Source organism: Candoia aspera, chromosome 6 (assembly GCF_035149785.1).
Source record: "Candoia aspera isolate rCanAsp1 chromosome 6, rCanAsp1.hap2, whole genome shotgun sequence".
NCBI lineage: Eukaryota > Metazoa > Chordata > Lepidosauria > Squamata > Boidae > Candoia > Candoia aspera.
In genome coordinates, this window is record NC_086158.1 from 35,602,555 (window position 1) to 35,628,378 (window position 25,824).

General features: G+C 41.0%; 1 protein-coding gene across 1 annotated transcript in view; it reads right to left on the bottom strand.

Moving 5' to 3' along the window:
* Positions 1-25,824, bottom strand: part of CLSTN2 (calsyntenin 2) — a 111,456-nt gene that overhangs the window by 61,573 nt on the left and 24,059 nt on the right. The window contains exons 5-7 of the mRNA XM_063307783.1: positions 20,951-21,136; positions 18,892-19,140; positions 18,535-18,656 (exon numbers count right to left, since the gene is read on the bottom strand). Coding sequence (XP_063163853.1) covers positions 18,535-18,656; positions 18,892-19,140; positions 20,951-21,136 — 557 coding nt within the window. The remainder of the gene's footprint in view (positions 1-18,534; positions 18,657-18,891; positions 19,141-20,950; positions 21,137-25,824) is intronic.

The following is a 25,824-nucleotide window of genomic DNA, read 5'->3' on the forward strand; positions in this document are numbered from 1 at the left end:
TGCACTTCCTTTAATCCTAATTAGAACTTTCTCATCTACACACCTGTTTCAAAACACCAAAGCCCATTTCGTCTTCATTCAGAAATATGCACATTCTGGCCTCATGCTAGAGCCATGGTGTGATGTTGCAAAAAACTCCACACAGTCGTGACAGTCTTAGATTTCTATATGCTCTTCTCCTTTCCTACTATGGAAAACATTGGGGTTTTTACTCACTGTGCTTTGGTGTTTACATCTGATCTGAGGGTTCTGTCTTAGCTATAGTTTAGTTAAAAACAACAACAAAAGCTTCCAAGTTTTTGACACTGCTTTGTTTAAGCAAAACCAGAGTTAGAATTAACTACAATTAATGGTTCACAGGCAGCACTGAAGTGATCAGTTAAAAAGCAAAGCAAGATCTTTACTTCCTTGTTACAGATAAAATAGACTAGGCCAATGTGCATTCTAACCTTAACCCTAATCCCTTCTAAATCATGGATGGGGCGAAGTTCAATTGCAGCATAATAATTGTGTAGATGCCCTCTTGCTTAAGAACAACACAAAACAGAACTGCTGCATCAAGGTCCACACAGTTCTGTATTTTTGGAATGATTCCAACCACAGACCTTCTATATAATTATTTGAAAATTGCTTAGTAATCCATTGGTAGACAATTGGGAGACTGTTTTCTATTTTGTTGAACAAGGAATTAAAGGAAGTTTGGGTCAGCTTTCCATCTTTCTACTTCTTACTCTCTGTGTTTCTCAACCTTGGCCACTTTAAGATGTGTGGACTCCAACTCCCAGAATTCCCCAGCCAGCCTTGCTCTTTCCCCAGCTACCCTTGCTGGCTGGGAAATTCTGGGAGTTGGAGTCCACCCATCTTAAAGTGGCCAAGGTTGAGAAACAGTGCTCTAACTTTTTAGTAAGGTGCTGGGGACAATACAGGATCTCATATCCAAGAGGTTTTGGAGGATACATTTTAAGCTATTCCAACCTGATGTTGGTTTGGGATAGAAAGAATCTTGGCCACCCTTACAGCAAACATCCCTTTGGGTGCATTGAGAGAAGTGTGGCTGCCATTAAAATTTCTTTTTAATTGCACTACCTTCTTGCTATCTTAAAGGAAAACAAAGGTGCTCCCTCAATTGCTGTATGAAGTCCAAATACGCTTTTATTGAAAGAATGAACAATTGGTGATGATTCAGTTTAAATTTCTGCATTCTATTCTTAACATTCTCAGACTGTGGCAAATGGAGTACTATGCCATGAGACTGGAATAGTTTCAGTAGAAGCACGAGTCTGGCTCTTCTTCAGTCTTTAGTAAAATCTGTCTTTGTTTCATGTGGCTTGTCTCCTTGAAATATGGAAGATCAGTTTAATTCTACCTGGGAAAGAATACACAATAACAGCTCCAGCTCTATGATGTCTAGTTTCTAGGATTTGCTGTAGCATTGGGTTTTGAAAATGCCGAAAGAGCAACCAGACAATATATTTGGGATTCAGCTTTCATAAAAGGACAGGAGTTCAGTTTCTGTCATTAGCATGGCTCACTAATAGCAGCTTTATCTTCCCCATATGAACTTCTGCATACTGTATCACATTTCTGAAACTCTCTTTGCCCAGTATAAGTAGTCTGTGTAATTTTAGTGGTTTATCAGAGTGAATAAATTGAATCGTATTGCAAACAAGATGGAGGTGTCCTGGATTGGGAACCTGGCTGACTCCATTGTAAATGATTCTGGATGAGACTGAACTCTTCCTCAGAGATCAAATATATAGCTTGTTCTATTGAAAACTTGGTTTTCATGGGAGCTAGAAGTGACTTATACCAGTTTAGATGGGTATGCCAGCTACAAATCCAGAAAGAGTAGCATTAGTTGACATATACTAGACATGTGCTAGACAGAAATACATCTTATAACATAAAAGAAGTGTACAATATATTTCCAACTTTGAAGTTTTATCTGATACAGAATACAGGTAGTCCTCACTTAATGACTGTTTGTTTAACAATGGTCCAAAGTTACGACAGCCTCAGAAAAAGTGCTTTACAACCTGTATTCACACTTATGACTGCTGCAAACCATTGGACCACCCCCTGCAGTCACGTGATTGCAGTTTGGGTACTTGGCAGCCAGGTCACATTTACGACTTGTTGCAGCATCCTGAAGTCACATGATCATGATTTGCAACCTTTTTTGCTGGTTTCCAGTAAAAAGTGTCCATTGTGGGAAGCTGGATTCACTTAACAACTGCAGTGATTCATTTAACAGCCCGTGATACGCTTAACAACATCGTAAAAAAGGTTGTAGAATCGAGTCCAGTCATATGGTGACTCACTTAATGACCATGCCGCTTAACAACCAATTTTCCAGTCCCCATTGTGGTTGTTAAGTGACGACTACCTGTATAGCTAAAAAGTATGAATGTGTCACTGTAATATGGTACCACTAGCAATGGGTTATGGACACACTTCTGGGTTGATTACTCTTTCAATCTTTAAAGCATTAAACATTTAGGCTACATTATTTGAAAGACTGCTTACATATACATGGACCTGCCTATAGTATCCACTGTCTCTCAGCACAACTCATCTCACAAGGTTGTTGTGGGGAAAACAGGAAGTGGGAGCATTAGGTATGTAGGCCACCTTGAGTTGATCAAAATAAAGATGGGATAAAAATTAAATAAATAGTGTGCTGTGCAAATTCATACAAGTTACAACTTTCCTTTTTGCTACAGAAGTTCTGAGTAGCAGTGGTTCATGTGCTCCTAGAATGGAATACTTCTAAACATGTTTAATGTTATTTTCCAACCAAAGAATTACATTAAAAAATAGAGGACCAAAGCTTCGAGTGAAGGGACTCGTCCTCATCTATACAGTAAATTATATGCCAATGTTAATCTGGTGCCTATGTTTTTCACTGAGCATAACTGATTGTAAAGCCATTAGATTCCATTATCTGATCTTTTAACAATAGCAGTGCTGCAGCTCTTGTCTACCCAGCCTCTCTAAGACAGAAGGAACCATGAAAAGAGGCACATGACCCCTGGGATCTGAGCCAAATGCATTGCTGAAATTCAGTAGCAAAGGCAAAAAAGCAAACAAACCCCGGCTTGGAAATTGAAATAAAATCCCATTCTGTTCCTTTTGGGACATAATTATATATCACAACTGAATCCACCATGGCCCTTAGCAGCCAAGATTCTTGAAGCATTTTATTTCTGCTCTAAAATCACATTTAGCATGCCATGCAAGGAACATCACGTCCCAGAAAGACAGAGGCAACCATGCAGATCAGAATACATATGAGCTAGCTTTTAATGGTGGTCCAGATGTGAGAGTCATGTGATGTGTGGCCTCCAAGTGACAGCTTTGAAGACTGTTGTTTTTCACTGTTTCTTCTGTGAAGGGAATGCTTTATTATCCAAAGACTAACCACATCTGGAACCAGAGCATCACAGAGTTAGAAGGAGCAATTTAAGCTATCAAGTCCAACCCTAGCTCAGTGCAGGAATCTAAATTAAAGCATCCTCAAGAGATAAGTGTTTCAACTTCTGCTTCAATACATTTGCTCTCCTTCAGAATAACATTCCCCCAGAAACCTGAACAGCCCTTTTCCTTTTGGCTTTAAGAAATTTATGAAAACTTGGTAGTTTTATTAGGTCCTAAGGCTGGGTGGCATGACTGCTCTGTCCAGCAACTGTGTGTTTTAATTATGCACTTGGATTGTGCATTCCCAGTCTTAGATATGTGATTTTATGAATTTATATGAATTATGTACTTTGTTATTGTTTTCATCTGGAATTATAAAGATGGGAATTATGCATTGCTTAGTTCTGATTGGAGCAGGTTACAAACTCTGCAAATAAATGCATATATAACCTACCATCTCCTTAGATAATTTTTTCCATTAACAAATTGCTTTTGCCATTAGTCAATATATAACTAATGACTGACTAGTGCTACAGTGAATTTACTGCTTGCAATATTATATCTCTCAATACTCTTAGCTTTATAAGTGCTATTTCTCTTTAGACATTTTTCATAGTTAATATATAGTGTGATTCTTTCCCTTCTTCCATCCCATCCATCCCATCCAATACAAATGACCTATTGTATTACCAGAGGATAAAGATTAATGCAAAATCTTTTCAAGTCAGTTCGGCCACTAGTAATTTCATAAACACTGTCATGTAGTTTTCCTGTTTACAGTATAGAAGATATTTGCTATTGCCTTCTTGTTTTTTTTTTCCCCGCTTCCCAGTCTAGTATACAGCCCAAGAATTTCCTGGTGTCTCCCATCCAAATACTAATTAGATATGACCTCACTTAGCTTTTTAAGAGCAGCTAAGTTTGTCCTAAGTGCTAAATAAAGCCAGCCATAGGATAAATAAAAGCAAGCAAGCAAAAGAAATATAGGCAGGGAAATAACTAGAAAAGAAAAGATGAAGATTGGATGAACTGATGCTTAGAACTAAGTTTTTTCTACCCAAAATGTAACTTTGTTATTTATTTATTTATATATATACCAAATTTATTCACCACCCATCTCACTCAGAGAGCAACTCTGGGTGGTTTACATAAAATAGGAATAAAACGTTAGTTAAAATACAATAAAACAATACAATAAAAACAATCCTCTTAATAAATAATATGTTCCAAGAGGTAGATGGTGAAAAGTTCTTAATTTAATTTCCAGGGAGTGTCTTTAGGGTGCTAACCACTCCTCTTCATGCCCTAAGTGAGATGGCAGAGCCAGGTCTTCACTCCTTTCTGGAAGGATGAGAGAGTAGGGCCTGCCTCACCTCTGGGGGAAGAGTATTCCATGGGGCAGGGGCAATGGCAAAGAAGGCTCTCTTCCTGGGACCTGCCAGATGACATTCTTTTGGAGACAGGACCTGCAACATGCCCTCTCTGCCTGACCAGGTGTAATAGGGATGAGACAGTCCCTCAGGTAACCTGGACCCGTGCCATGTAGGGCTTTAAAGGTAATAACCAACACCTTGAATTGGACCTGGAAGCAGGCTGGGACCCAATGCAGTTCCCACAGCAAAGGTATTATGTGTGCTACCCTCAGGGCATCCAAAATTGCTTGCATGGCTGCATTTTGAACCAGTTGTAGCTTCCAGAGTCCATTTAAAGCATATGTCATGCTCCAAGATCAAATGTTCCCAGAACATCTGATCCAACTCGCATGAATGAATGGAATCAACACGGGTTGAGACTTGCGAGTCAGTAGAAGTGGGACGGGGGACAAGCCGGGAGCATGGAAGCATTTTGTCTGGATTATCTCTGGCATCCAAGGTCAACTGGCAGAGACATTGCAGACATCTGCACAGAACTGAACAGGCTGGCACGAAAAGGAGGGCTGCATACCGAAGAAGGGGGAGTTGAATTCATTGGGCTGTTTAACTTGGGGAAAGCACGGGAACTTCTATTCGCAACTTTTTCTCTGTACTGCACACTACAATCCATTAAAGAGATTTCTACTTAATGCGTATGAATCGGATTTAATGGTAAGCTGAGTAGGCAGTCATCACAGTGCATTGCAATTGTCTGTACGGGAGAGGATGAGTGACTGATTGGAGGGCCTCTTGATCCAGGAAGGGGCAAAGTTGAGCAAAGGCTCTCCTGGCCATGGCTGCCACCTGCTGGTTGAACAGGAGTTGTGAGTTCAGGAAGATCCCCAGATTCTGCACCGGTCTGTCTAGGGCAGTGCAACCCCATCCAGAACCAAAGATAATAATTTCCTGGATACAGAGAAGCCCCCAACCCACAGCCAGTCTGTCTCACCAGGGTTTAGCCAAAGCCTGTTGTTCCCCATCCAGGCCCTACAGCCTCCAGGCACTGAGAGAGGGTGGTCACAGCATCACTTACGTCACCCAGGATGGAGATGTATAGTAGAGTATCACCTGCATATTGTTGATACCTCATCCCATGGTGGCGGATGATCTCACCCAGCGGTTTCAAGTAAAAAGGAGCGGGGAGAGTAGTGAACAGTTAACTATGGACTTTCAAGAAAAAGCTGTTTTCATACATAAATGGAAGTGCTAATTATGTGAGAGTAATGTACTCAGGCACATTGAAATATCTGAATGCCTCTTTTCCCATTTTATACACAGAATATGTAATGAATACATTTAGGAATGTGATCCTTTGTTTATAATAAGAGATCAATTTGTAAGTTATATACCCCCAACACTAAGCAAAACTACTTTATTTAAATAGTATCTTCTGGCTATTTAATTATATACTATAACAATTTAGAGAGACAGGTTGATTATATAGCATATATCCCAAACAGAGTAATTAGTTATCTGTTAAGCCTATGTGATAATTATTTTGTCAAAATAAACCATTTTATAAGCATGCTAACTCAAAGGAAAGACTGCTGGTATTATTGGAGTTCAATATCCCTGGTACGTTTTCTGAAGTCTAGCTGAAATGTCCTAGACAAATTTAAGCTTTTAAAGAGAATCATACTCTGAATCCAGAAAATGAGCACTAAAAATTCTACTTCTTTCTATTAAAATATGTGTATCTTTGAGTAGCTAGAAGTGTTTAAAGTTGTTTCTTGTTATACAATAACTAAAAATTAAGTGCCAGAACTTCAACATTTTTGTCAGGAGGAATGCACATAAATATAAATATGATGCACATAATTAAAATATTTAACAGATTTATAGACATTTGTATTTAGAAGATACTAATGATCTACACAGGTTTACTGATAATTTACTGGAAAATATAACTGAATTTCAGTACAAAGGATGTCAGTTCTATAAAATAATATGCAGTTTGTAGCTGATAAGATCTATGTTACTAATCTATTAAAATTGAAATTCCCTTGCTTAAAATAATGGAGTTGTACATAACTTAGTAATTTATATTAAACTCAAGTTAATGACAATAATCTTAAATCAAAGAAAGTATACAGGTCAGTTAATTTTATCTATTGTACTTACTAGTAGTAGATCGTTTAAAAGAGGTATGATACACCCCTCTTCAAATTATTAAGCCAGGTATGTCTTTTTTCCTACTCATGCAACTACTTCATAAACTGTTCCTATCCTTAAATGAAAGCCTGGGGATTTGTGCTTTAAGAATTGAAAGATATATGAATTCTACAAGCTTCCATGCATTGTGAAATATGTCTTTCAAAAGATCTGTATAGTCTTTTTGGTTGATGAGGACTTTGAGATACATATTTGGAGCTCTGCTCAATGGAACCTCAAAAGAAGCAGGCCTATAACTAGTAGTGCACATTATGACCTCATCTTTGTTACAAGGTTCATAAGTTCTAGAAACAGCAAACCTTGTTTAGGTTCTCACAAAAGAAAAATTAAGTCTGTCCTTTATAAATAGATTAGAATGAATACTGATGTCTACTTCCATTTCAGAAATGGATGGATGGAAGGAAGGAAGGAAGGAAGGAAGGAAGGAAGGAAGGAAGGAAGGAAGGAAGGAAGGATAATATTAATAAACATACAGTAATATGCATTAAATTCATGTGTTTGGCAATAAACTGTATTATGGCGTAAAACATTCTAGGGACCCAGAATTTTTTTTTAAAATATAGAAATGGATTAGAGAGTGGTCCAAGGCATACTGTTACTCATATTTCCATCTCATTTTTTTTTTTTTTAAATAGCAACTTGAAGTCAGTTAAAAATATAAGGTCAGAACTTCCTTCACAATTAACAAGTCCCTCATTTTGGTCATTGACCAGCAAGTTTTACATTCAGTTCTAAAATTAAAACCATTCTATCAAACCAATAGTTTAACTTGTACTATAAGAATAACTGGGATTTATGGGGCTAGCATAAATGTAAAAGAACACGGCCAGTATTATACGTGTCCATGTGTGTGTGTGTGTGTGTGTGTGTATACAGGATTTAAAAATCCACTACTGTCCTAACAGCCAGGAACCATGCTGAGACAAGGAATAGGTCTCTAGTGTTTTATTACTGCTACATTAGACAGAAAATCCTAACAAACTGAAGAAGCGTGGGAAAAACCCAGACATATAAACCCCAAAAGTCAAGGTGGGTCTGATCTGTGTCTCTTTGAATGGCTGCTTAACTCCTCAGTACTACGCATGCATTTTCCCCCCTGGATAGGGGCCCCCTCCTGCTCACCATCAGTACTCATGACAACTACAAATACAACCATACACATCTATGTAAGAGAAATACAATTATATATAATGCTAAAATGACTAAATACAAATGGCTAAGACAGTATATAAAATCACTAAATTTTTAAGATCTACTAGTATTTCAAACTGATTATTAATAGTGTGGATGTAATTCTATGGGGCAGAAATTGAGGTAGGGCATAGAAATGACAGATAATCTAAAGACTGAATAGGCATCGCTCTAGTCAATCTGAGGGCTCCAATGACCAAGAATGTACATTGTGGCAAATAGCTGTAACATTCTGTATAAAATAGCATAAAATAAAATTAGCACCTAGCTATGTCAATGACATGCATAGTCAAATGGAAAATCATAATACGCCTTTTCTGGCTTATTTTGATCCACAGGCAAGTGCTGCACTTTTTGGCAGTGTCAAACTAGGAGGAGGAGGAGGAGGAGGAGGAGGAGGAGTCACCTTAGTACAGGGATAGATGATGATGATGATGATCATTATTATTGCAGTCATGCTGCACTTTTGAGTTTCAATTTGTCTCTGAAAGACCAAAGAGGGTGTTATAAAATAGATCACTAAAATGGGCAGGGCTGAGAGGTTTTTTTCCTGATCTTTTGCCTTTGGGGCAGTATATGAAAGGATTTAAGGAGCAAAATTTTATTAACAAAATGGAGAAAATCTTGCTAGAAAATCAATGGTTTTGCCTCTGAATTTTGGCACTGTAATCTGCAGTTTCCCTGTGGGCCACCAGAGGGCTGTCAATACTTTGCCTAGTCTTGATTGTCCTTGAAAACCTGTTTCAGATCTCAGTTCATGGCTGGAAGATTCCAGCCAAACTTGGTTGATTCTTCTGAAAGCAAGCGCAGAAATGCAGAAAATGTAAGCAATATTCTGCCACAAATAGACACTATGGAGGCTAGGGATAAGAGAAGAGGGTGGGGCTGCAAAAGATTGTGAAAGGGTTGAAATGACTGGAAATACATTTTGAACCATGATTCCTGGTCTCTCAGAAACAGCAAGCATCTTATATGGCTACCATTTGGGCAGAGACAATAAATATATACTTCCTAGTCATGTTTATCCCTGAGTCAGTGACAGCCTGATCCATACATAGCATAGAGGGAGTTTTTAGGCTGGCACATATTTGAATCTGCCAAATAATTTAGTGGTTTCATCTAAGAAATTTCACTCTAAAGTATGAATTGTATATCAAAGACCTCAGCTGAGAAAGAACACTTACAATGACATCCATTAAGATAACTTGCTATTACTTCTTAAGGATCACATGTAAAGCAACTAGACATCCAGCTGATTCTGTGCCAGAATTGCTCATTTGATATGTTATTTCCCCCCCTTTTAAATTAAATTAAAGTAAGGGATTCATAAAATGTTATTTCACTGCCATACACATTTTCATATCATCTTCATTTACCTGATATCTGTAAGGAATGCCTAAGACCAAATAAAAGACTCAGACTCTAAATCAAGTTTAAGCTCTGGCTTTTATTTAGAATAGAATGCACACCAGTAAAAAGCTGAGAGTGAGGGAAGTGCGCCAAAAGTTGAATTAAATAGTCTCACGCCAAACAGCACTCCACCCCCACACTCCCCGGGTGTGCCCCACGAGTTCCACGGAGTGACAGGCCATCAAGACTTGATAGGTGAGGGGTCATCCAGCCCCATTCGCCCCGGGCATCACCCTGTTTAACTTCCTGTGAGGTAATGGTCCATTACCAGGCAATTAGACCTCGATATTCCTCAAAAGCCCGGACGCGCCTTTCCGGACCTTGCCCTGATCCTTTCTTTATCAGGGGCGTCAATGGCCGATTACCGGGTGATGGGACCTTGTTTGTTCAGTAGATCTCCCAACCCCATTACCTTCTTTGTCCGGTTTATCGCCCGCACCTCTCCAGCCATTGACACGCATCCGTGCTTTGTCATGCGAGCCGTTACGATGCCGCAAACATCGCAACGGTGATCATGACATACCGCCCCCCTGAAGAAAATCAAGCCGAGGGCTTGGAGGGATATGCAACGTGGAATTTGCGGACTAGCTTGGGGGCCTGAATGTCATGGGCAGCGACTCACTTAGGGTGAGGAAAGTGTTTCCAGCGCACTAAGTATTGGAGAGATCCACGAAGCTTGCGGGAGCTGAGAACCTCCTTGACTTCGAAGTGCTGCTGTCCGTCAATCATGACAGATGGAGGGGGGGGAGTGCATGGATGCCACCGGGAGGGGTCACTGGCCGGCTTGAGTAAGCTGCAGTGGAACACAGGGTGCAGCCGCTTCAAATTATGAGGTAGATCCAAACGCACCGTGACCGGGTTCACAATTTGTGTAACCTGAAAGGGGCCAATAAATTTGGGGGCCAGTTTCTTGGAAGGCTGAGGTGACTTGATAAATTTAGTGGAGAGATAAACCAGGTCCCCTACTCGAAAAGGTGGCTGTTGGCACCTGTGCTTGTCAGCCTGAAGTTTGTATGAGGTCTGTGCCTCATTGAGGGCGTCCTTAATGACGGGCCAGGAGTCTGCGAGTTTAGAACCCCAATCACAGGCCACCACTACTGGAGACAGGGGCTGTGGGAGCTCGGGAATGGGGATGAAGTCCTGACCCGATACCACCCTGAAGGGGGTTTGTCCCGTGCTTTGATGCACAGTGTTATTGTATGTAACCTCCGCGAAAGGAAGCAAATCCACCCAGTCGTCCTGGTGGTAGTTGATGTAGGAGCGGAGGAATTGTTCAAGGATGGCATTGAGGATCTCAGTAGATCCGTCAGTCTGGGGATGCCAGGAGGTTGACAATGCTTGCTCGGTGCCAATTAATTTCAAAAAAGCCCGCCAAAACCGTGAGGTAAATTGTGTGCCCCTATTGGTCACCAAGCGAGAGGGGCAGCCATGAAGGCGGTACACATGCACCAAAAAGAGCTTTGCCAGCTGTTGCACCAATGGGATAGAGGCACAGGGGACAAAATGAGCCTGTTTGGAAAAATAGTCTTTGACTACCCAAATGACTGTTTTCTTTTGACTGGGCGGTAAATCCATGATGAAATCCATAGAGATTTCATCCCAAGGGCATGAAGGGTTAGCCACGGGCTGCAGCAGCCCCTGGGGTTTACTGGACGGTCGCTTAGACATTGCGCAAACAGGGCAGGATGCCACATACGTTTTGACATCCTTCCTCAGTGAGGGCCACCAAAATTGGCGTCGGGTCAAGTGGAGGGATTTGAGAAATCCAAAATGACCAGCCTGTTTGCTGTCATGAGACCGGCTGAGGATAGTTGATTGTTGCAAGTCAGGGGCGTATAAACGTCCCTCCACCCAGGCGAGGTCTTGTTCCATGGAAACCTTGTCAGGGTTAGCAAGGAGCCAGGGATCAGACTTTAATGCGAGGGCAAAATCTGCACGCAACCCACCTGGCATCTGTGGTTGCCTGCGGCCTGGAGCAGGCTGCACCGGAGTCGTTCGCAAGGGGGGGGAGGCTGTTCCCGAGCGCGGCTCCGGGTGACAGCGGCCAAACCCAATTGAGACTCAGAGAGCACAGTCCCCACGACGTCGGAGACAGGCTCCACATCCTGGGGCAGTCGGGAAAGTGCATCTGCCAAAAAATTCTTCTTCCCCAGAATAAACTTCAGCTGAAAGTTAAAACGGCTGAAAAATTGAGCCCAGCGAATCTGCTTAGGGCTGAGGTGCCTGGGCTTGCGGAGCACCTCAAGGTTGCGGTGGTCTGTCCAGACCTCAAAAGGGCAAGTTGCCCCTTCTAAAAGGTGACGCCAAGCCTCCAGTGCCGCTTTTACTGCAAATGCCTCTTTTTCCCAGACATGCCAGCGCCTTTCCGTCTTGGAAAATTTCTGGCAGAGATAGGCACAGGGCTTCAAGAGTCCGGCAGAATCCTTTTGTAATAGGATAGCCCCAATTGAAAAATCAGAGGCATCAGCCTGCACGACAAAAGGCCGTTCGGGGTCGGGATGGGATAAAATTGGCTCCGCTGTAAAGAGAGCTTTCAACCGGTCGAAAGCAGCCTGACAGGTGGGAGTCCAATTGAGCACGGCCCCTGGGTTCTTTACCTTGCGCATCTCCCCGACGCCTTTGGTCCGCAACAAATCAGTCAAGGGCAGGGCAATTTCCACGAACCCTTTTGTGAAGGATCTGTAGAAATTTGCGAATCCCAGGAAACTTTGGAGCTGGCGCTGGGTGCGCGGGCGCTCCCAGCTCAAAACAGCCTGAACCTTTGCAGGATCCATTTCGATGCCCTTATCTGAGATTCTGTAGCCTAAGTAATCCAGGCGCGACTTGTGGAATTCACACTTGGAAAGCTTAGCATAAAGTTTAGCGTGCCGGAGCTTGGTGAGAACCTGTCTCACCAATCTTTCGTGTTCTCTCTCAGTTTTGGAGTATATCAGGACATCGTCCAGATAAACCAGTACTCCTTTGAACAAATGGGCATGCAGAACCTCATTAATTCGTTGCATGAAAACCCCCGGGGCCCCTGCAAGACCAAAAGGCAGTACCTTATACTGGAAGGAGCCCAAGGGACAGTTAAAAGCTGTTTTCCATTCGTCCCCCTCCCTGATGCGAATGCGGTAATACGCCTCGCGGAGGTCAAATTTGGAAAAAACCTTTCCAGTCGACAAGTGTGCCAACATATCTTTCACGAGGGGGAGGGGGTACTTGTTTGACAAGGAGGCTGAATTTAACCGCGATATTCTGTACACAGTCTTAGGGTACCGTCCTTCTTCTTGCGGAACAGAACAGGCGCTCCAACTGGCGAGTTTGCTGGTTCGATCAAGCCCCGAGCGAGGTTTCTATTGAGGAAGTCCTGCAACACTGCCAATTCCTTTTGTGTCATTGGATAGATTTTTGGCTTAGGCAATGGGACATGAGGGAGCAGTTCAATGGCACAGTCAGTCTTGTGATGGGGGGGTAACTGGTCTGCCTCCTCCTCCCCGAAGACATCAGTGAAGTCTGTGTATTGTTCCGGCAACCCTCCATGGGGGAAGTGTGAACTTGAGGGTCAACAATCTCAGCCCTCCCTACAGTCAAAGTGAAGGATTTCCCTTTAGCAGGTGCCTGATAGAACCCATCCTCAAACGTTATCATACGGGTCCTCCAGTTAGTGTAGGGATTGTGGCGAGTTAGCCAGGGGATTCCCAGAACCACTATAGGCTTGCCCACTGTGGTGACCACGAATTCTATGGTTTCCCTGTGAGTGCCTATTTGTAGGGTAACATTTCCTGTACCTGGGTGGCCGCCCCCCCGCCCCCACCATGGAACCATCGAGTTGCTGGAAGATCAGCGGCTTCAGGAGAGGGAAACAGGGTAAATTTAGCGCAGCGACTAGGTTGAGGTGGATCAGGCATCTGGAACACCCGGAGTCCACCAAAGCCCCGACTTCGATGGTCTTGGAGCCGTAGCTCAGTTCATTTTTTATGGCCAGGATGGGACAGTCCGCACTCACCCTGGTGGTATTGCGCCCATTCTCCACCACCTGCCCAGCGGTGCTGTTTAGGACAGGTGGAAGGCGTTTTCCGCCGGCTGCTCCGGGGCGGCCAACCTGTCCCCCGCAAGGTAGATGTCCTCTTCTTCATACGGGGTTGCTAGTGCCCCTGTCAGCCATCGGGGAGGGTTGGGTGGTTTCTGCGGAGCCTTCTGCGTCGGTCTAGGTGGGCGATCCACCGTCCTAGCCTTGTGGCATTCTGCCGCATGATGACCTGCCTTACCGCACTTGATGCATTGCCCACGGGCAAAGCGACGTTGTCTTTTGGCATCCCATGTCGGGCCCGAATATGGCACTGGCCCTTTCCCACTGGGAGGATGCCTGTCTCTCTTAGTCGCCAGCATGAAGGTGCGCTGGGCATGTTCAGCCTTCCCGGCAAGACAGATCCAGTCATGCAGTGAGTCCGGATCGTCTCTGTACAGCGCCCATTGCAACACCTCTTGCTTGAGGCTATCCTTAAACATATCGATCAGGGTGGCCTCTGACCATTCAGGGACCTTCCCTGCCAAGACCTTGAATTCTAGGGCATAATCTGCAACCGATTTCTGCCTCTGATTAAGTTCTTTCAGAGCACTTTTAGCCCTCTCCTTTGCCAGGGGGTCTTCAAAGTACCGCTTCAAGGCGGTCAGGAAGGTGTGAAAGGTAGTCAGGGCTGGGGCTCCAGACTCTGACATTTGTACGTACCAGTCCGCGGCTCTGCCCTTAAGTTTTGTGGCAATAGCCGAGATTTTAGCCCCTTCCGATGCAAAACAATGTCCGTATTGCTGTACGTAATTTGTTGCGTTGGTTAAAAAAAATGACAGGTTCATGGGGTCGCCATCAAATTTTACTGGAAAGTCTTTAGCGATCCCACCAACTGGAGAAACCCCAACCTGTGAGTAGGGGTAACCCCCACCAGAATAAAACCACAGGGCCCTGGGAAAAAGTCCTGCGCCTGGCCCCTTCCTCTTGGGGCTGGCGATAGGGTGGGTGGGATGCCGAGGCCCCTCCCTGCACCCTGCACAGCAGCATTCTTCATGAGCTCACTCACCACAGTTGGCATGGATCGCAGCATGTGTTCTAATGATTGCACCTTGGACTCCAGAGCCCTGATCCTGTCCGGTGTGACGGGATCGTCCATCCTCGGTGCTGCCGGTTGTTGCCCGATCGGCAGTCCTGCGAATTCCCTCTCGGGCGTCTGGGGGTATTGAAGACTCCAAGTGGTGTGGGATGTCCCTGGCCAGGGGTCCGCTACGCCGTTCCACCTGAAGTGTTGTTGACTCATGACTCCCTCTTCCATCGGGGCCCTCCACTCCGGGCTGGGGCTCCAGGCTCCAAACTGGGGTGCAGTGTGGGTAGGGAGGGAGCTCATGTCCCATCTTGGGAGCACCGATTCCAGAAGCTGTCTGGTCGCCTCCCCCACTCGTGTTGAGTCCTTCGTGTCTCCGCTCTGAAGCGCCAACTCCAGAATCGTCCCCAGTTCAGTCATCGCTAGTTGCTTCTCTCACACAAAAAAATTCCTGGTAGAGGCTAGTGAGGTTCATTCTTAAAAGACTCTCAGCTTTATGTAAGGAATGCCTAAGACCAAATAAAAGACTCAGACTCTAAATCAAGTTTAAGCTCTGGCTTTTATTTAGAATAGAATGCACACCAGTAAAAAGCTGAGAGTGAGGGAAGCGCGCCAAAGGTTGAATTAAATAGTCTTGTGCCAAACAGAGCTCCACCCCCACACTCTCCGGGTGTGCCCCACGAGTTCCATGGAGTGACAGGCCATCAAGACTTGATAGGTGAGAAGTCGTCCAGCCCCATTTGCCCTGGGCATCGCCCTGTTTATCTTCCTGTGAGGTAATGGTCCATTACCGGGCGATTAGACCTCGATATTCCTCGAAAGCCCGGACATGCCTTTCCGGACCTCGCCCTGATCCTTTCTTTATCAGGGGCGTCAATGGCCGATTACCGGGCGACGGGACCTTGTTTGTTCAGTAGATCTCCCAACCCCATTACCTCCTTTGTCCGGTTTATCGCCCGCACCTCTCCAGCCATTGACATGCATCCGCGCTTTGTCATGCGAGCCGTTACGATGCCGCAAACATCGCAACGGCGATCATGACAATATAATATATAGAAAGTGTTAAGAAAATAAAACTATTAATAGAAGTTTAGATTAGATTTTTCTGAAAATCCTAATTATTCCAATATTCTCTAACTTGCACACTCCTGACCAAATGCTGGTGCCAGAGCAGGAAGCCTAGCTTGATGTTGAATGATCAGCAAGACAAAAGGAAGCAGTATAAACAGATGGAAACTAGAATCCACAGAAAGAATTACAGGCTGTAGATACCATTTTGCTCACTGTTCCTTTCCTGGAAATGTTAATTAGAACTTTAATAATGGAACCTTTTTATCATATTGACTGTGTAAGTTGTAAATTGACTATCATGAACTACAACTGCAGAGTATCCCTCTTTTGTCATGCTGTAATTTTAACATCCAATCTGTTTGTTTCAAAATTGAAAGAGCACCAGCATACCTAATCATCCTGGCCTAATAATATTTAAATGAAGCACACCCCAATTCCCATAGATACCTCTTATAAAGCATTCATCTCTTTATCTGTTATTAGACAATGCCTTTTTCCCTCTGTCTCTTTTTTAGCATAAATCTATCACAAAGGCTTTAGAGTCATTACGTGGGATGTGAAAAAGGGCGTTCACTGCATCTCAGCTTTGGAATCTCCCTTATCTGGAGCTCAGGTGAGCACTAATATTCTGGTATATACCTAAAGATGTTTTTTGTCTCTTAAGGGTATATAAATAACTTGTTTATTATAGTGTGTTTTACATTGTGTGCACTTAGCTAATTTATTTTTGTTTTACTTTGACTGATTTTTTTAAATCCTGTTTTCATACATTGCAACCAGGCATGAGATCCTCTGGATATGGGGAAGACTATAAATATTTTAAATAAATACATTTTAAAAGTGTAGTTTGTTATACGTTGTATGTTGCTGAACTAGAACGTCTAACAGCCCAACCAGCATGCAAATGGTAAAGGATGCCAGAAGTTGTACTTTGGCAACATCTGTAGGGCCATAAGTTCCTCATCTCTGATTTAAGATATTATATTACTTTCAGTATAACAAACATGTACTAAAATTGCTAGCATCACCATCATAGTCTGTGTTAAAGCAAAAATGGCTCTACCAAAATCAGTAAAAGAATAACAGAGAATTATAAGTAATCTACTTTAGGAAACCTAATTCAGAGCTAGAAGGTAAGAAGCTAAGAGGTTTTCAGTGCCAGAGCAGATATAAAATCAGGATCCTTTCTATTAGAATCCCAGTTCAGTTTAGGAACATTGTCACAGCAAAACCTGTTTTACTTTCTAGTTTATTTTGATGTATTGTTGGAATGAGTTACCTTGTGAACTAATAACTACCAGGCCAGCACTGGCTTCAAAAACGATTTGGAAGTGCTTTGGACCTCATGAGAACAACCGCTCTCAGCTATTCATTAAGGCAGACTGACTTTTTTACACTTTGGCATGACCACAAAAAAAGATCTTACTTTAAAAAAAAAGCTACTTATTAAAGTCATAAGGTGATTCTTAAAACAATGACACCTTTTCTTCTGGGTTGTACAAATGTCTGAAAAACATTGGGCTCCTTAATGAATAGCAAAGAGGTATTGTGCTCTCACTCATGCAAGATCCAAAGCATTTCTTTCAATTTACTTGCAAAGTGTTCAAAATCCTAATATCTATCCATTTGAGAAGATTTATTACAATCCACTGTGTTACTTTTCATCTTCTTCAATACCAACTCCCTACCCTCTATGACAGTGTTTCTTAACCTTGGCAACTTTAAGATATGTGGACTTCAACTCTGGACTTCATGCTGGCTGGGGAATTCTGGGAGTTGAAGTCCACATATCTTAAAATTGCCTTGCTTGAGAAACCCTGCTCTATGAGGTCCCATAGCTGTCATAGGCAATCAGCTTGAAATAAACAAACAAACAAATAAATAAATATACATGCGCACGCGCACACGCACACACACACACACACATATATAAATATATAATGTACCACCAAGGCTGGCTGAGTAGACTGACAATATTTTTAGAGCTGCCCTCCCCTTGTTTACTTTGTTTAGTGACAGGAACTCTGTGGAGTAAGTGTGCTGAAGGAGAGGAAAGGTTCAGTAAAATAAAGGAAAAGTCCCTGATAGCACCTACTGTAATCTCAGATCACTTCTACCTGGGTGGGTTGTACCATTCTAGGATCAGTGCTCCAGCCTAAAATTTACAGTATTTGAGGCTCCTGGAGATTGTTCTGGCACTGGGCAGCTTAGCTTCCAATTCAGCTGCTGCTTCAAATTTAAAATTCTGTAAATCTTCTGACACAGAAGATGAAGGAATCTTCAGGGTTGCTTTTCTAAATCACACCTGGTGGTGAATATCTTTTAGCTCCCCAAATATTATTCTCAGTTGAGATATACATCCTGAAAAACTTGGAGGTGAGAAAAAAAGATGGAAGACTGAATTTTGGTAATGACAGGAATATGTTAATTTTTAATCATAGCCTCCAATTCAGTGGTGGAATCTTATTTTCTCTAGTTATTGTTGGATTCTAACTTCCATTAATCGAAATTACCATGGCCAATGTACAGTAGTTTGACAACATCTGGTAGATCACTCATTCAGTCATAATTCATGATTTATGTGAGATTAGATATTGCTATCTGCATTAGAAAACTGCTTAGGCCAGCTGTCCCAAACCTGGTGCTCTCTAGATTATTGAACTTTAAGACCTAGAAATTTCAGGTTGGTAAATGCAAGTTTAAACTTTGCTGTATTGGTACAGTCTTCATGCAACACTATGGAATAAATTTTAGGGAATAATTATAATAAAAGGTAATTTATGTACCTGGTCAAGCTTCCAGTGAAATTCTGCAGGACGGAAGGTATCAGCTTGGTCAAAATCTTTCCGTAACAAAAACACTAGGCGACAATTATGCACATAAAGTGCATAGTGGTGACGATTCATTTCTAAAACAATAAATAGACAAAGATGAAAAATATATCAGCCTGGGTGATAATTTATTAAAATCAGATTATATAATCAATTTATTTGAAATTGAATTTCCCCAAATCAATCCATGATTCAGTGTAAGAAAGACCTTGAGGCTAATTCTTATAGCAGTTTATGTTATTTTTCAATATCTACTTGTATTGAACATTTAAATCTGGGAGAAGGATGAAGGAAGTACAGATTCTGAATTACCTGTCTTATCAGAATTACACAGAATAGTTTCTTTCTCTGCCCTTAATCCTGGACTTGGGCCATGTTTCATCCACATGGTGATGGTAAACTGATCAGTTAGATTCTTTGGTACTATTCCATCAGGAATTTTGGCACCTTGCTTTCCATCAAATTTAAAAATCATGTCATTGCTGTCCATCAGAAGACCAGCTGTCCAGTTATTTGCTGCACTATGTGTTGGTAACAGGTCAATGGCCCCTGATGATGCTCCTGTAGATGATACGTAATGAACAGTTTGATGAGATACTAATGAGAAAGCTGTTATCTGAATTCACTATACGAAAGCCAGAATCACACTTCATTGTCTCATTTAAATTGAGACATTAAATCTATGTAGAGAAAAGTGAAACAAATGCTGGTATTTCCCATTTCCATGTGCAGAGTAGGTCTAATATATTTAGCTTTTTCAGAGCAGCCAAGGTATGTTTAGTAGGTAATATTTTAGGGAATCTGCCTAATCCATTCAGCCCACTGTAGGCAATGATCAATATTTTAAAGTGAGCTCAGAACTGGATCAGGGAGTACAGCAAAATATATGTATAATGTGGTCAAACCACTTCCATTTAAGAATCTATTTGGACATTCTGAAGTGTGCTATTTAAAAGGCAGCCTCATGCAAGATGCATTATAGCAGGGAGGGTAAAAAATTGTTGATTTTTATAGACAACTTTTAATATTTTAAAAGGCCAATTAGAGATGTCAGACTCTGATGTTCTTTTAAAACACAAGAGTCTAAGAGATTTAGGCCATAATCCTGTACAGCCATTTACTTGGAAATAAGTTCCATTGAAGTAAATGGAATTTTATTTTGACTTGGCGTGTACAAATTTGCTCTGTAATCTAATGACAAATTTCACTGTGATAATAATAAATATATACTGGTTAAAATTAATATTTACAAAATGTAAATATGTAAAATAAGTTTCTTGGTATAATAATTTGTTATATAATTGTAACTCTAAAAATGTCCACAATCACAAACAAGTTCAATTTATTTCAAAGTAATTCAAAACATTTACAGCAGGGTTGGAGCTCTACCCCTAATTTCAAAAGCTCTTCTATAGCCAGAGTCCTGGAGGCCCCTGCAGGACACAGGGTCTTTCCATAAAACTCCCTCGGTGCCACCATGCACTTTTCCCCATTCTATGTCTCTGCTGTAAAACTAAGTAGTAGATTCAAGCATAATCTTTATTTCCAGGAATTATTCTGGGCCCTACATGTATCCCAGAAACATTCTCAGAATGAAGAAAAATGATTGCAGGGAGAGTATGCAGAAAAAAATATATGGGGTAGTGAAAATCTTGCATGATTAGAAGGGTGGCAGCCGCTTTGTGGGAATACCCTCAAAATTCCAAGTGTTCCCATTAGATGAAAAGTTTAGGGACTTTGCTTAATGAAATCACTTTAAATTTCTGGCAAATATCTTCTCTTCCTTCCCCAACCCATTCAGAGAGAGAAAGAAAGATCCCGTTCAGGCCTCTGCCTAAGCCTACAGAGAGCACAAAATAGGATGAGCCTGGATCATGAACACAGGAAGGAAGCCTGAAGAGCATTTCATGACTTTTGGAATCTGAATAAAGCAGGATCCAGAATCCTACTGATAGCTGGGCTTACATTCAAACCAATGTGAGCACAATGCTTCCTTCCTGGAAAGAGGCAGGGAAGAGGCTGCATAGCAATTCCACTCCCTCCACCTTTTGAGTTTTCCATATGTTTAGGTCAATACCTGAATGAAGTTAAAAATAAAATAAAATCATACCAAAAAGAGATGAAACTGACAAGCTGCTGTAAGAGAAAAAAAAAATAGTACCTCTACCCACTAATAACATTAGACCCCCTTACTCCTGGCTTCAGCCCTGCTAGCGTCCAACATGTGATCCTTGAACGACTATCCCCAAATAATTGAAGTTCAACAGAAAAGAAATCTGCCTTTCAATTTCTACATAAATACCAGCATTAACACGATCAGCTCAGAACTGCCATTATTATATATAAATTAATTGAAATTCAACATCTATACCGCATAATTTCTGCAGGGATTTCTCTGAGTATGTCTCACGATCACAGCCTTTTCCAATATAGTTGGTTTGAAGCTCAACAGTGGCATGGATAGAAGAAACAAGTCCATCACAAGTCTCCAGGTGAATGATAGGAAATAAAGGTATGCTCCCAGAACCAGGCTTGTACTCCATATGTCTTTTCCAGTCTAAAAATAAGAACCAACAATATAACATGATTTATATCTTCCTAGAGTTATTTATATTTTGTGCATTTTTGCAAACAGGATGCTTGTGTTTTAAGAAACCCAATACCTAGACAGAAGTGTAATTTAAAAACCATGTCATAAAATGAGTGAAATACAACTGCAGACTCCTTTGTTCTCAGTTGTTTATACAATAAATAACTTAATGTCAATCAAACTCAACTGGATTGTTGGGAAGCTGTTCAAAAGCTAACCAGGGTGAGATTTTATAATAAAGAGCTTTGTTTTATTTCCATTGAGGTCAAAAGGGGTACACACTGAAATCACATATACATTTTCAACCTGTTCAGGTGTTGGGAATCACTACATTGCTATAATGACTTTCACTTCCCAGCAGATGTTCATGTGAACGTATGCAGGAGATAAGTTGGGCTGGCTTTTCTCTTGCAGACATTTGTGTTGAATGCTGAAATGCTACAGGGAAACTTTAAACATCTGGGTGATATCTTCAGGGAATAAGAGTCAGGTTTAGATGATGCCTGAATGAGGCTTTACTTTCCTGTTCTTTAGATTCTAGCTCAGACCTTGATTTTTCCAGGAGGCATTTGATATATCCTGTGAATCTACATACCCTACTGCAAACAACCTGCATAGATAAGTTTTAATAAACTTCCTCATGTATTCAAGGCATATGAAAGAATGCTTTGGGGCCAGTCATATCCCCATCAGGAACCCTTTGTGCATTCTATGAAGGAAGACCCTGATTCCTCTAATATTATCTCCACATGTGGAATGCTCTACAAATACAGGACCAGGACTACTTCATGTCTTTAATTATGAAGCAGCAAACACATACATACTCTAGAGAAGCTCATGAACACATTTATATTTCAGCGGGATTGATGAACTTCACTTATGTGTAACTATGCATACCTGTGTATTACTAATTCCATCTCTGCCTCCATTCTTTTGCCCACCCCCACCCCCAGTTATCTTCTTCATTGCAAAAATTTAACCCATGCTCTTCTTACCAAAATACACCAATAAACAAACTATAAATTTCACAAAAGCATTTTATATTAATGACCTTTTGGTTCTGTAATATTCTGATTCTGAGGGACATAAACATTTGCTAACAGTTTGACAATTCTGCTAAAAAATCAACTTTGCCTCTCCCCACCCACAAAAATTCTATTACAAACATTATGGATGAAAGCAGACTCAGAATCACTTGTCACAATGGGTCAAATATAATGATTTGCAATAACAATCACTGCTGTAAGATGAATGTTATCACTCAATGGGCTTGGTCTAAAGATAAGCTTAGTTAGATTTTTCTAACTAAGAATATGGCTATGGACATATGGATTTGTTCATATATTCATGCATATACAGTACTCATAGAAGGGTCTGATGAGAAAGAGCCATATATTTCTATATCTTTTTAAAATTGCTGGGTTCCTAAAATGTTTTTAAATTTATGCCATAATACATTGCTGAATACATGAATTTAATGCACATTATTGTATATTTATTAATGTTATCCTTCCTCCCTCCCACCCTCCCTCCCTCCCTTCCTTCCTCCTCCTTCCTTCAAGGAAGGAAGGAAGGAAGGAAGGAAGGAAGGAAGGAAGGAAGGAAGGAATTATCATATGATAGAGAAAAAAAAACTAATGTACATTCCTAGATTAATATGGATTAATATGATTTAGGGTGCCATATGAAGAAGTTATATGGCAGTTGTTCACAAAATAAAGGAAACCATCTTGTGTTAAAATTGCCATAAATTCTAATATGTTAAAGTATTATTTGCAACCTGAAAATCCAACTCTATTTTAGTTCTGTCCAGTGTTGAACATTAATACTTTTATAGTCCTTGGACAAAAATAACCAGGTCATGTTCAAAGAAAGTCCTCTGAGGATTACTGTACTGTAATCAGAATAACTGAATTGCAATTAAATGATTTCAAATCAAGGCTCAGTCATAAAAGGCTCCTGTTTTTAACAACACTGCCAGCTTTTACCCAAATACTATCTATATTTGTTTGCAAATATATATTAGAGACCTTGCATATTGAAGTCAAAACAACAGTCACTAAAATTAAAGATTCAAAACAATGGTCGCTAAAATTAAAGATTCCTGTTTGCACAGTGAATTTAGCACAAAAATATTGCTTAATTGTCAGAGACACTTAGATGTTGCAGCTCATTCTTTAAAGTAATAGTCCCATTTAAACTGTAATCAGTATACCCAGATATGTCTTATGCAAGATTTTCAAGACAGAGTATGTTGCTGATATGCAAATCTCCATCAATGCTATTCAACTTTGTATACATAAGATGGTGGCAAATGGAATATATTTTGTTTCATTTCAAATATTCAGTCACCTTATGTTTCTAGCTGAGGACAGAAATGATAATTATGCTATATTAAGAAAAAGAGAGTCACATGCTAAGATTATTTCAACCCTTAGAATTTAAATTGCAAATCTTGCTGTGTTTATGGTTAGTACCTTAATTCCATCTTAAAACATTTGCTGAGGTAGCACTCAGCAACACTCATGAAAATAGTGTTCTTTCTTTTAAATGATCCAAAGTGGAATTGTTTTTGTTTTTGCAACAAAGATGATCCCAGAATTTTTTTTTTTAATCCTTTCATTGTAATCCTATATTGGGGTGGTTTACCTATTATAGAGACAAATAAAAGGCCATTTTCCAATAGTTCTAATGGACAGGTCATGTACAAGGAAACCTGGGTAATAAATCAGTGCACACCTCAGGACATTCTAGGATGGAGCAGTGATCAGCTAGCATTTTAAAAGACCACACTGGGAACAGATGCTTCTTCAGTTGGATCTAACAGGGTGGGCAGAAATTATCGGAGAAAGGTGGTCCTGCAAATAATCCAGATGCATGCCATAAAGGGCTTTATGGGTGACCAGCATCTTGAATTGCACTCAAAAGCTTGCTGGAAGCCAGTGCAGCTATGGGAGCAGAGGTGTATCATGGGTGTACCAAGGTTCAGTAGAAGTAACCAGGCATAAGTAACCATAAGCTGCTCTTCCTGACCTGGGAAAGGCATAATTGGCACACAAGATGTAATCGTGCAAAAGTCCCCCTGGCCATGGTTATCACTTGTTCCTCAAACAGGAGCCATGAGTTCAAAAGAACTACCAAATTGTACACCAGTTCTGTCTGGAGCAGTGTCAGCACATCCAGAAGTAGAGATGGCAGATTACCAGTTGCAGAGGCTTTTAAACCCAAAGCCAATCAGTGTTGCTAGGACTAAGTTTAAGCCTGTTCTTCCCCATTCAGACCCTTACAGTCTCCAGATAGAGAAAGGACCTTAACAGCATCATATGGTTGGCCTGGACCAGAGAGGTATAACTGAGTATCATCAGCATATTGATGATACTTCACCCCATGTCAGTAGATGACCTCCCCCCGTGGCTTCATGTGTGATCAATGCTGTCTTGGTCCCATACCCAAGCCTAAAAACTAATTGAAAGGGGTCTAGATAATCTGTTTCCTTCAGGGTTCTTCGGAGTTGCAGCATGAACATCTTCGCAACAACCGTCCCTAAAAAAGGAAGTTTGGAAACAGGATACATATTATTTAATATGGCTGGGCCCAGCAATGACTTCTTGAGAAGGGGGCAGACCATCGTCTTCTTCAATATTGGTGAGACCATTTCCTCTCTCAAGGAAGAATTCAGTACTGTCTGGACCCAGCCACATGTCACCTACTGGAAAGCCTTAGCTAGCCAGGAGGGATATGGATCTAATACACAGGTAGATGAGTTTAATGCATCAAGAACCCTGTCTACTTCCTCAAGTACGATGGGATCAGATTTCATGTGGAATTTTGTGTGGAGCATTGTCTTTGATTTTTAAAATCAAGCCTTTTTTCAGCATTTATACTACAAAGTTTCCCACCTCAAAATGACAGGAAACCCTACTCATATTTCTGGCATTTGTGGTTAGAGGAGTTTACATAGAAGGGGTTGTAAGCCCTGCCCTGGATAAGGAAGTGTTGAAACTCTGTTAAAGAACACTCCAGAGAACAGTATTGTCCCTCAGAGTGTGTGAATTGGGACAATATGCAAAGAAGCAAGATTTAGATATGACAGTCTTAAAATATAATGTGTAAATAATCAAGGAACAGTAGCTATACATTAGTTTGGTGTAGAAAACATACTATTTCTTCATTTTTGAATACTTTACTTAAAGGAATAATGGCACTGCATAGATCAGAAGGTCACACAATTGGTACTGTATATTTGAATCTTCTCTTTCTTTCTTTGCTTCTTTTTTGAAAGTCCTGTATACTTCAGATTCTAAAGTTTAAAGAATTGAAATGAAAGAATACAAACATCCTGCAATAATTTGTCAGTGCTTAACCTGCTCTGAATTTTTAAGGACAAAACTCACTGATTTCAGTCTCAGACAAGCACTTTTGACTTCTATAGCCTTAAGTTGTACATACAATATCAGTATATGTAGTCTTATATTGTACATCATCAGCAAATGCTTTCCAGAGAAAGCTTACTCATTAATTCACAAATGGTAATATGTAAAAGAAACATGCCATATTTATATTTCTATCCATTCAAGATGATACACTTCTTGCTCTCCATAAAAATCCCTTTTAAGCACCTGGGAACATTGGAAAGGAAAGTGACCTAGATATGT